Here is an 11,837-nt window from a genome sequence, read left to right on the forward strand (position 1 = left end):
GTATCGAGTACTGTAAAATTAACATTTTTATGTATTAAAATTGCTACTCCTCTTTGTCTAGAATTATAACAAGCTGCAAACACATTAGGAAACTCAGGTGTTTTAAGTTCGTTTAAACCTGTAACAGGTCTGTGAGTTTCTTGTAATAAAACAACATCTGCCTGTAGTTTTTTAAGCTGGTTAAATATCTTTAACCTCTTTCCTCTGGTGCCAGCCCCATTTACATTCCATGTGACAAACCTCAGCATGCCCATAATTGTGTGTGTATGTCTAATGATGTAAGCTGGGTGTTTCGTTTAGACGGGTGGAGAAAATGTGGAAACATCACTTGTTTGTAAATAGAAAGAGAAAAAAGTGTGGTGATAGGCTCCATAAGTCTGACTATGTGTGTGACTATTCACTAATATGAACAAGCGTGGCTTGCGTATGTGTCCTGTAAGTCTGTGCTTGCTGTGAGGCTGTTGTAAATGTGCTGCCGTTGAGCGTGTGTGTTTGCGTGATCGTGGTGCGAATATATGGAGAAATAGAAGGTGTTGTTTGTAGGTGAGTGGGGAAGTAGGTGATCACAGCAGTGAAAGACAAGAGAAAGAAAGAAACCACATAAACTGTGAGCGACAACAAAAAAAAGAAAAGAAACGGAAACATTCCAATTAAAGTAATGACGGAGGGTGACGGTGTTATATCTGCTATGACATCATACTGATATTACTAGGTTAAACCCATGTTAAAGGAGAAAGTGTGAATGAATAAGAAAAGGGTGTAGCGGGTTCTTATCTGGAGTGCAGTCAATATAACCACGGTGTGGTGCCGGGGTCGCGGTAGAGCTGTCCGTCCACGTAGAGCCGGTCCACGGCGATGACAGCGCGGGAGCCTTTCTGCATGAAGCTACGTCGGACTGGGAACAGGACCTTGCGTCGTTCCAGGATCTCTTTGGGGAACTGGTCGTTCACGCTGAAGTCCGTTCCTTTCAGTTCCCTGCCGCGACTCTTCACCTGTTCCTTCTGTTTAAATTGACTAAATTTGGCCACAATAGGACGTGGTCTCCCGGTCCGCGACCTCACGCCCCCCAAGCGATGCACTCTATCGAAAGCGATGTTCTTTACGGTGTCCTCCGGCAGCTTCAGGTGGATTTTAATGAAGCTTTTCACCGTTGCCTCCGCGTCCTCTCCGGTAGATTCTGGAATACCAGAAAAAACAAGATTGTCTCTCATGCTACGGGCTTGTAGATCGATAACGGACTCTTTTATTTTTTTATTTTCAGTGTTTAGCTGGGTCACGTTATCGGCGAGAGATTTGACCGACTCCCGTAGCGTGGCATTTTCAGCGGCAAGCGTTTCCACCTGCTGCTGGCTGAATTCCAGGGATTCTCTCAGAGATTTAAATTCCCGGTGTAAAATCTCCACCAGGGACAGCCTCGCATCGAAACTGGACAATCGCTTGTCGATTGACTCCAGGATATCTGCGATGTCTTTGCCGGCAGGCGATGTTGTGCCGGGGGAGTCTGCCGGGCGACATCTCTTCGATGACGGCGTCTCGGTTTTGGCCGGGGAACATGCACTCTGGGCCTTCTTCATTACTAAATCTTGGAAGCAGCGGTCGATGTATTCTTGGAGAGCGTCTAAACTCTCCCCGTTGTCCTCCAGGGTGTTAGAGATGATAAGACAGATGTTGTTAGTTATATGACAGTTGGTTAGTTTATTTGGCAGTACTGAAGCTTAAGGAAACTTTGTTAAACTCTACGCTACCATTTGCTTTTTTTTCCCGCCAAATCTCCGGCGTCTGACGTCACCTACAACATGGGTCGCTTACCTTACCCGTCACTTCCGTCTTACCTACCCCCCCTTCTCCAGTTTTAAGAGTCCTAAGTCCTAATTAATGCAGTTATAGCGTTAACATCAAGTTAATGAGATTAACGCTGACAGTACTACTTTAAAAATAATTAATTTGCACCCTGATGAGACTGAGCTAACTTCCTTATTCACAGGAAAGTGAAAACTTTTCAACGTTTCAATGTTCTCATTGCGGGTTTGTGATAGGAGAGCACGACTCAGGAGAGGGATATAAAAAGTAAAAAGTTTTTAATTAGGGAAAATACAACAAAACAAAAATTTGATACAGACAAACAAAGAAGAAGTTCATGAGCATGGCAACATTAACTCATAAAGCAAAATACTGGAAAGCTGAGGCACAACAATAATGCAGAAGACAGGAAATGAGGAAATAAGCTGCTAAAAATACTATATACCTAATGAGGGAATGAGGAAAGTGGAAAAAATAAATTTTATTTATACAGTGAAAAATAACAACTACAGTCACCTCAAGGCACCTTACATTGTAAGGTATACCCTACAATAATAAACAGGTTACTATGTAAGTGGAGGGACAGGTGAGGTGAATCTAGAGAAAGATAGGTGGGAGTGGCAGCAAGTAAAATGACAGCAGAGTGCATGATGGGAATATAAAAAGCAGACTGACTGAATAAAGAAACACAGAAAACCAAAAGCATCACTGTCTGTTTGCTTTGACATTAAAACATCTAAACAGAGAAATGTCTCATTGTTTCATCAACGACAGCAGTATTATTGTAATTCTTGCTTTTAATACTTTAAGTACATTTTCCTGATTTTAACAATTTCATTCTTCAAAAATGTTTCCTGTTTCCTATTTTATTTTCACTACAGGAGTAGTGTGCCTCTTCCATAAACATTACTTCTGTATCATTAACTGCAAAATTAAAATTAACACAGATACAAATCAGCTTGATGCGTCACACAAAGAGGTGCAGAAACGTTCCACACAACCACAACCACATAATTGCGCACATATACAAAGAGAGGGATGGATGAAATGCAGTACTTAACTCGATAAATCCAATAACAATATTTAAGGAGCTAACTTGAATGCTACAGCTCAAATTAAGTTATCTTATTTTTGAAAGGAGGATAGCATAGATAGCATAGAATAGCATAGAGCACAGGTGTCAAACTCCAGGCCTCGAGGGCCGGTGTCCTGCAGGTTTTTGATGTGTCCTTGATCCAACACAGCTGATTCAAATGGCTAAATTACCTCCTCAACATGTCTTGAAGTTCTCCAGATGCCTGCTAATGAACTAACTATTTGATTCAGGTGTGTTGACCCAGGGTGAGATCTAAAACCTGCAGGACACCGGCCCTCGAGGCCTGGAGTTCGACAGCCCTGGCATAGAGAATCATTCACAGTCATGTGGAGCAGCATAACATGTGATGGAAAAGTCCTGTTCGCTCTCATCGCTCTTCAACTGCTGTACAAGTATTTTTGCAACATCTACCACACAGAAAAGCACACTGCTGCATCTGCTGGCTGTTTAATGACTTTTCACCAAAACCCTTCAGGCAGGGAACAACTCTCATGAAACCATACTGCCTAAAGAAGTGAAGAAAAAAAGAAAGTAATGCTCATTTTTTAAATTAGCATTTTTAGGCGGTCCCATTTAAGCCATAAAATGATCTCTGAGTGATTTAGTCAGCCTTTCATAAACATACACGAACACTCTAATCAAATTCAGAGCACTCAAATTCAGTCTCACTGCATTACATCACAGCATTTGTTGAAATGTTTCATGGTGCCTGATATTGTGTAATCCTTTGCTTTCTTAAAGACATTTGCTGCAAAAACAAATACAAAAATATACAACATCTGTTTAGTAATTCATTAGGATTAGGGATGCACCGATACCACTTTTTTGGAAACGAGTACGAATACTTGCATTTCATTACTCGCCGATACCGATACCGAATACTTAATAAAAACATGATTTAAATTTGCAGGTAACAGCTTTAGTCCTATAATTTAACAAAAAACAAACAAACAAGGGACTAGTTTGGAATTAAGAACATCTATTTAAAATGAAAAGCATGTTGTATGCAACATATTACAGAATAAATAATTATAAAAAAAACAAAATTTAATTTTAAATTTGTTCGTCTGTTTCTCCGTTTAGAAGTCTCACTAGCACAGTCACAGCTGGGATGACATCAGAGGCTAGTGCGTCGTAGCTGCTCACTTTTTTAGTTAGTTCCTCAAAGGGGGCGAGGATGGCAACAGTCGTCTGCATAAGAGCCCATTGGTGAGCGGTGAGATAGTAAGGGCGGTCGTGCTCGGACACGCCCAGCACTCGCTTTTGCTCAATGAGGGACTGGATCATGTAATACGTGCTGTTCCAGCGCGTCTGTACGTCCTGCTGCAGTCTCTTTATTGGCTGGTTGAGCTGTCCCTGAATGTCCTCGAGGCGGGAGTAGGCTAAGGCGGAATGTTTAAAATGCCCAACTATTTTCCTTCCCACTGCTATAGCATCAGCTATGCTCCTCTGTGCTAATAAGCATGGGTAAATAAGTGTGGGTAAACTCTTTGGGTGCTTGATTAAATTGCTTGTGTTAAATGCGCTACCTTTTGAGCCTCCTCTGGACAATTTCGCTGAGCACAATTTGCAGTCCGCCTTTGTTTTCGCGTCTTCGTTCACTTTGAAATAGTTCCACAAAGCTGACTTGTCTCGCCTGCCCTTCTCTCAGCTCTGAGCTGCAGCCGGGGCCTGGGGGCGGGCACTCAGCGCCTGTGATTAACCCCTTACATGACGCTCAAACATAGACAGGTCTCAGACCGTGGTATCGGTCCTCGGTATCGGGGGACTATCCAGTTTTAATGGCTAAAAAGACATTTTTAAGAAAGTGGTAAAGATAACATTACTGAGCACTTCCCGTTTTCAGCAGTCAGAGCCAAAGTCCATACATGCCATGTAAATTACATTATATTTATGTTATACTAACAAAGACAACACTGGACCATATTATAAAATATGTTAAATACTTAAATAAGATGAATTCACCAACAATTGAACATAATGGATAGTCATTTTTATTGATTAAACCAAAACATTGCAATATACAAAAAAACCCCAAACAAAACCCTTTTTGGAATGGATGAATGGACCGGTGGCGAACAGATAAAAATAGTCTAACCTTTAACTATTTTTCACATAGATTCACATTGAGTTTTTCTGTTTCTGGTTTCCTGTTCTCTCGACAGTTCAGAAGCCCAGACTCTGTAAATTCTTAGTTTTCCAAAAATAAACTGTTAAATTGTTTCTGTTGTCTGAGTTGTGCATTTGGGTTCATATTTACTGGGATTATGACAGAGTAATCTGCCCAAACATTAGCTGTACATACAGCTGTTACACATCAGTGTTGTGAAGTACTAGCAGAGTCACAGGTTGTTAGTTGAGCACTGATGTCCAGACCAGCTGAACAGTGCTACACAAACACTGAAATGCACTTCTGCACTGAAACTGACCCGAGCATTGCCTGAGCACAAATCCAATGATTACCAAAACCACTTTGTTGTAGAGTTTAAAAAGGTTTTTGACTTTGCTCTCTAAGAGGGTGAGGCTGCTAAATGCCTCTTTAATTCACAGCAGCTTAGTGGAATTTTAATTTGAATGCCATGTTCAGGTAGTGGGGAACAAAAGGTTTTGCACTGAACATTTCTGCATTATGCTGTAACTACCCTGGCAGTGAAAACTGATAACTATACATGGAAAGGGCAGAGAAAGACACTCCTATTGCGTGCATTTCCATTTCCTCTTTGCCTTTCCAACTCTCCAGGAGAACATTTAGATTACCCGATGCAGATCGGCAGTGTTAAAGTTACTCTGGAGCAGCCAAAAGAAAATGCCCACCAGCATGAATGGGAATACTGGTTTGTGGTTCCAGTGCTGCATTTTAGACATCTGGGAACTCAGATGTTGGAACTTGGACTGATGTGTATCTGGAGTGATGCAGCATAACACTTCTAAAAAATACCTTAATAGTTAGAGCCTGATCAATGCTCTGCGTATGGCTTATTTAGTGAGACAAAACAGAACGATGGCAGTACAGATTCAAAGTTTACAGTTTTAATTCTGTTTAGATTCAGTGGGGCGTGCCACAAAAACAATTTGGAAGCAGAACTTCAAAAATGCAACTGACAAAATCAAACAACAGCTCACACAGCGTAGCCGCATGCAAATACTTTAGGAACATTAGCAACAACTTAAAATATACTTTAAAAAAAAGCGACAGTATGTTGAAGTTTTAAGTTTTAGTTTTGCAGAACAGCATCTGTTGTTGTGTAAAACTAGTTCCTTGTTGGAGTGCTGCAATTTCTCACTTACTCATTTAGTCACATTTACCATGAACACAGTTAGCATGGAAAATAGGACATAAAAAAGCCGTGGAATGGGATTTTAGGTGTTTTACTTCACTGAACTGTAGGCAGTGAAAATGCCACATTTACAGGCACCATGTGTGTATTTCTATGATAATGTAAAATTATTTCACAACAGTTCTCATTTTTTCTTCACCTCAGCGTAGAGTTCCTCTTGGCCGTGAGCCCTTTGTTTTAAGCTCTTTTCTCGCTTTTTGATCTGTGCGTACACCGTATCCTGCTGCTGTCCACTGTCCTGCACTGAGTTAGATGGTGCTTCATATGCCAGTGCAGAGAAGCTGATCTCTCCATAATGGATGTTTTCTTCCTCTTCTTCCTTTTTACTTGCGGGTTCATCAACCTTCTGCTCTTCATTTATTTGAATCTATAGAGTTAAAAAACAGAAAGCTCGGTGAATTAGGTTCATTCTTATTCATGTTTTATTAAATAAATAGACTGCTCTGATGAAGTTACTGCTGTAATCGCCAAAACAGTCAGGTAACCTTTTTTGTTTTTGTTTTTTTGTAATTTCCTTACCAGAATCTGTTGTTGAGTTTGTTGCTTTGACTTTAATGACCTGGAAGACACAAGAGGCAGTAAAATTAACTCTGTGTATGTTAAATATATGTGGATAAAGTTAAGCTTTAATGTGTAGCTAAATTATCTGTGAGAGTAGTTAATTATGTTTTTCTGCTATGATGTGTGATAATTACCAAACAAAGATGATCAAGCAGAGGAGAATTAAGAGTAAGAGTACAATGATCCCAATAATTACTCCAGGAAGTAGCCACATTGTGTCTCCTAAAGAAATACAAAGGTTACTACCTGAAGTTGTTTTTAAAGTTTGGAGTTTGAATGGATAAAAAGAAACAGGAGCATGTAACACATCAATGGCGTTTACCTCCAAAAGTCACGTTAATCTCTGCTGATGTCTGATTACCCAGATCATTAGTGGCCACACAGTAATAAACTCCTCCATCTGTTACATTGAAGCTGTAAATCTCTCCTTCAGATACTTTCACAGCTCCATCTCTGCTCTTCTTGAACCAGGTGAAGCTGCTGACTGGAGGTTTGGCTCTGCTGGAGCAGGTCAGGTTCACCCAGCTGCCTGCTGACACCAAACCTGATGGACTGATGGATGCTGAGGTGTTTTTGGGAGCATCTGGAGAAAAAGATTGACAGAAATCACCATTATTCATTCTAAACAGCAGACTTCCCAATGAATCAAATGATATGATGACAGGATCCAACAACAAACTCTGATTGTCTTACATGAAACACTGAGAGTTTCTTCTGTCTCTGCTGTCTTGGTGTTGTTTCCTTGGTTCACAGGATATCTTGCAGAGCAGCTGATCTTCTTTCCATCATGTGTGTCTGACAGAGTGATGTTCAGCTGGATTTTAGTTGTAAAGCTTCCATCTGTGTTTTCCTCTATTTTGTTGTGAGAGTCTTGTGTGAGATTCCAGGTGAGTTGAGGAGGGGAGTGTGGACAGGGAGTGAGAGCTGAGCAGGTTATAGTGACAGACTTCTTCTCCTTCAGATCACCTGGGATTGTAATATTGGGCCTCCAAGGAGAATCTGTGGTTATACATCACAGACATATTAACACTACAGAGCACACTGCAGTTTATACCAGTGTTTAAAATCTCTAAACCACTCATCTTATCTTAAATTTACATATAACTTCATTAATTTAATAAAGTCATGATTTATTGAGTATTTATTTATTTATTTAAGTATTTTTTTTAGGTTAATAATAAAATATTCGACCAATATTAAACTGTATTGTGGGACAATCATTATGACTGAAATGTAATATTTCTTCAACAAATGCTGATGATACTTAACTGAAGGCAAGTCAAATAAACCCAATAGAGTAAAAATATAATTCTATTAAAAAACTCAAAATTTCTTTACCTCTGACTGTTATTTGAAGAGGATCACAAGAAGCTGTTGCCTTGAATGGTTCTCTCTCTACTCTGAAGAAGTATGTGTCTGTGTATGTGGTGGTTAAATTAGAAAACAGAGTGGTGCAGTCTCTCTGACTCAGGTTCCCAGTAATACTCATTGGATAGATGTTAACTGCTCTACTACTGTTGTAGATCACATTGTTTGAATTTTCGTTAAATTGGGATGGATTTTTAATCCACACTCCAAAGGTTTTTCCTGTGCTGATAAATATCTGTTCGTCTTTGGGTCTGAAGCTACATGGGATTTGCAAACAAGATCCACTCAGTGCTTCCAGCTTCTTTGATGCATTTATGAAGAGTGCTGCTTCACCAGGACAATCAGCCAAAGCACCTGTAAATACAGTGTCACAACTAACCTATTAATGAATTAATTTTATTACAATCATTAACTTGATTTATTTTAAGTTGTCCTCCATAACTTAAGATATAAACTTTAATCAAAGTATTCCTAAAATTAAATAATTTTTAATGTAAAATTAAATTTATAATAGATAATCCAGAAGTGACAGTCACATTTTCACCATCTGCCATTTTTGATTAATAAATTACATAGTTGTTGCTTGAAATACAATCTATTGTAACATAACATGAACAACATGTCTTTGACTTGTTGGCAACAAAAAGTATTTCAATTACCAGTCAGACTATGAACAGTATGACAAACAAAGCGTTATCTCCATCAGCCTTTTAATTTTGTTCCTTAAAGCTGTTAATGATTTAAATGAATCCAATAATGCCTTTATAGTCAACAAACAGCTCACCTGAAACAAAGAGGACCATCAGTAACATTCCGACTATCACCATGTTCACACACAGCTCAGGAGAGGTTTTTACAGTGAACATAATTTCTTAACCAGAATTACAGGGGAACACATTGCCTAACTGTTGTTAGAATCAGGAAGCACAGAAGAGGACATACTGTTTAAGAAAGTGCAATGTCAGTTTGCTTGATCGTATTTGCTATAGGTGTTGAGAAATATTCTGCGGAAGTACAATCAGTTTGCTAATATCCTGTGATAGAGGAAGTCAGGCGTTAGAGTTTTAAAGTTTAAAATTACCTGTCAAAATAACCCACACACGCAAATACTTTTCACTAACTTGAGTTATTCCAAGCTTGCAGACTTTTACAGATTTTATAACTCAGAGTATCATACAGCAGGCAAGTAGCTGCACAGATCTTGTGGAGCTATGAAAACACAAGTAATTGAGGAAAATTATAATTTCCTTAAACCTGAAAGTTTTAATCACAACTATAAGTGAGTTTAAACCATTTTGGTGGTGCTAGAGGAAATTTAATTTGAGGACCCTTAAAAATAATTATATTTATAGTAGTAATCACAGAGCATCTTAGTATTATTTACTAACATTGTCATCAAATGTTATATTTTCCTAACTTGTCTACTGACGTCAGTACAGGATAGAACGTCCAGTGTTGTTGATATCATGATGTTACAGTGCTCTCACACACGGGGGTCATCAATCGCCTAATACAGGGGTGTCCAACTCCAGGCCTCAAGGGCCAGTGTACTGCAGGTTTAAGATGTGTCCTTGATCCAACACAGCTGATTTAAATGGCCAAATGACCTCCTCAACATGTCTTGAAGTTCTCCAGAGGCCGGAACTAATCATTTGATTCAGGTGTGTTGACCCAGGTTGATATCTAAAATCTGCTTATTTTTATTTGTTCCCCAAATAGTGTTAAAACCATTAGCTAATGTATCTTAAATCACTAGAGATTATTAACTAATTTGAACCTTCTGATCCACTAGTCTGCTGTTATATTGCAATTTGCCACCAAGGAGCTGATGTGCTTTAACTAAGCAGTGTGTTGTAAGATTAGGCCTCTGTTTTGATAAAGCTTAGAGTTAGTCCTCATCACATTCATCCACCCAGACCTCAGAGAGCATCTGGGTGGATGATTGGTAGGAGACTTAGGTGGCTGATAGACTTGGCAGGAGCCACTGAGCACGTCTTGTCCACTCCTTTTTCACTTCCCGTTAAGTTCAATTTATATAGTGCCAAATCACAATAACACTCGCCTCAAGATGCTTTATTCTGTAAGGAAAAGACCTAACAATTAAACTTTGACAGTGGGAAGGAAAAACTCTCTTTTAACAGGAAGAAACCTCCAGCTCAGGGAGAGGCAGCCATCTGCTGTGACCATTTGGGGTGATGACAGGATAAAGACACTGTGGAAGTAAGCCAGAACTTAATGACTCATAATTAAAGGCAGAGTGGTGTATAAGCACATAGTGAGGGAAAATGTGAGAAGAAACATTTAGCAACCTAGGCTATTGCAACTTAACTGAGGAACAGTGCTGGTCAAGTTACTTGAAAATAGTAAATATTGACTAATTACTTCTCCAAGAAAGTAATCTTGTTACTTCACTGAATATTTTCAAGTTACTTTATTACTTAGTTGCTTTTTAAAAACATGATACACAACTGAGTACATAATAAAGCAGTAGACCTTTTAGCCCAATTCTACCTTTTCTGCATAATCCATCATCTAAAATTGAATCAAATCAAAGTATCTTTTTAAAACTTGTTTTATTACTTTTGACAGACAGACGATCAGATAGATAGATAGATGAAAATTTATTAATCCCTCGGGTGGGTTCCTCCGGTAAATTCAGTTTCCAGTAGCACAGCATCGACAGAAGTTGCATGTTACAGACACAATAAGGGGAATGAGAGTAAGGATATAAGCATAAATATACACATATACATATATATATATAAATACAGAATATATAATATGTATAAATAGGATTGCAGATTTGAGTGACTATATTGCACAGTCGAATATAAGAAAAAAAAATACTGCAAATATTGCACAGTGTAAAAAAGCACTACAGCTCAGTTGTTCCTGTCCTCCTTGTTCCTGTCATGTTACATGACCAGTCCAGTTTGTTGTCCACCCACAGCCCGAGGTACTTGTATGTATTGACCACCTCCACCTCCTCTCCCTCTATCTGAACTGGCAGTGGACCTGGTCTGGACTTCCCGAAGTCCACAACCAGTTCCTTGGTCTTTGAGGTGTTGAGTTGCAGGTGGTTTGTGTGACTTCATGTGACAAAGTTCCTCACCAGACTCCTGTACTCCTCTTCCTGGTCATCCTAGATACACCCCATGATGGCTGTGTCGTCTGCAAACTTCTGAATGTGGCATAATTCAGAGTTGTAGCAGAAGTCAGAGATGTACAGGGTGAAGAGAAGAGGGGACAGCACAGTTCCCTGTGGTGCTCCTGTGCTGCTAACCACAGTGTCAGACTTGATGTCCTTCAGCCTGACGTACTGTGGTCTGTCAGTGAGGTAGTCGGAGATCCAAGCAACCAGGCAGGGGTCCACCTGCATCCTGTTTAGTTTTTCCTGAAGCAGACAGCGGCGGATTGTATTAAAGGCATGGGAAAAGTCAAGAAACAGGATCCTGACCATGTCTTTTCCCTTGTCCAGGTGTGAGTGGGCTCTGTGTAGGAGGTACAAGATGGCATCTGCCTTGTACGCGAACTCTAGTGGGTCCTGGGCATGTTGTACCTGTGGTCAGAGGAGGTTGAGGAAGAGCCGCTCTAGAGTCTTCATAAGATGTGACGTCAGTGCCACCAGTCGAGGGGGAGGAGGAGGAGGTTCGGGATGTCATAGTGTGAGTGTT

The 11,837-nt window shown here is 39.8% G+C and overlaps 1 protein-coding gene across 4 annotated transcripts; it reads right to left on the reverse strand.

Annotated features, from left to right (window-relative positions):
- Positions 1-1,951: 1,951 nt before the first annotated feature.
- On the reverse strand, positions 1,952-9,104 carry LOC146511188 (B-cell receptor CD22-like). 4 transcript variants are annotated; one of them, XM_085172974.1, is made up of 8 exons: positions 8,948-9,104; positions 8,134-8,517; positions 7,489-7,794; positions 7,118-7,378; positions 6,930-7,017; positions 6,754-6,793; positions 6,374-6,601; positions 1,952-5,823 (listed from the first exon to the last, which is right to left on the reverse strand). In XM_085172974.1, exons 1-8 carry the CDS (start codon positions 9,027-9,029, stop codon positions 5,770-5,772), a joined length of 1,443 nt encoding a protein of 480 aa, XP_085029100.1. In that variant the 5' UTR covers positions 9,030-9,104; the 3' UTR covers positions 1,952-5,769. The 4 variants fall into 4 exon arrangements, with proteins under 4 accessions (XP_085029100.1, XP_085029099.1, XP_085029098.1 ...); XM_085172973.1 differs by having other exon boundaries at positions 1,953-6,585; positions 8,948-9,103; XM_085172972.1 differs by having other exon boundaries at positions 1,954-6,580; positions 8,948-9,103.
- Between the last annotated feature and the right edge of the window lie 2,733 nt (positions 9,105-11,837).

The sequence above is a fragment of the Neolamprologus multifasciatus genome, chromosome 9 (genome assembly GCF_963576455.1).
Source record: "Neolamprologus multifasciatus chromosome 9, fNeoMul1.2, whole genome shotgun sequence".
Classification (NCBI taxonomy): Eukaryota; Metazoa; Chordata; class Actinopteri; order Cichliformes; family Cichlidae; genus Neolamprologus; species Neolamprologus multifasciatus.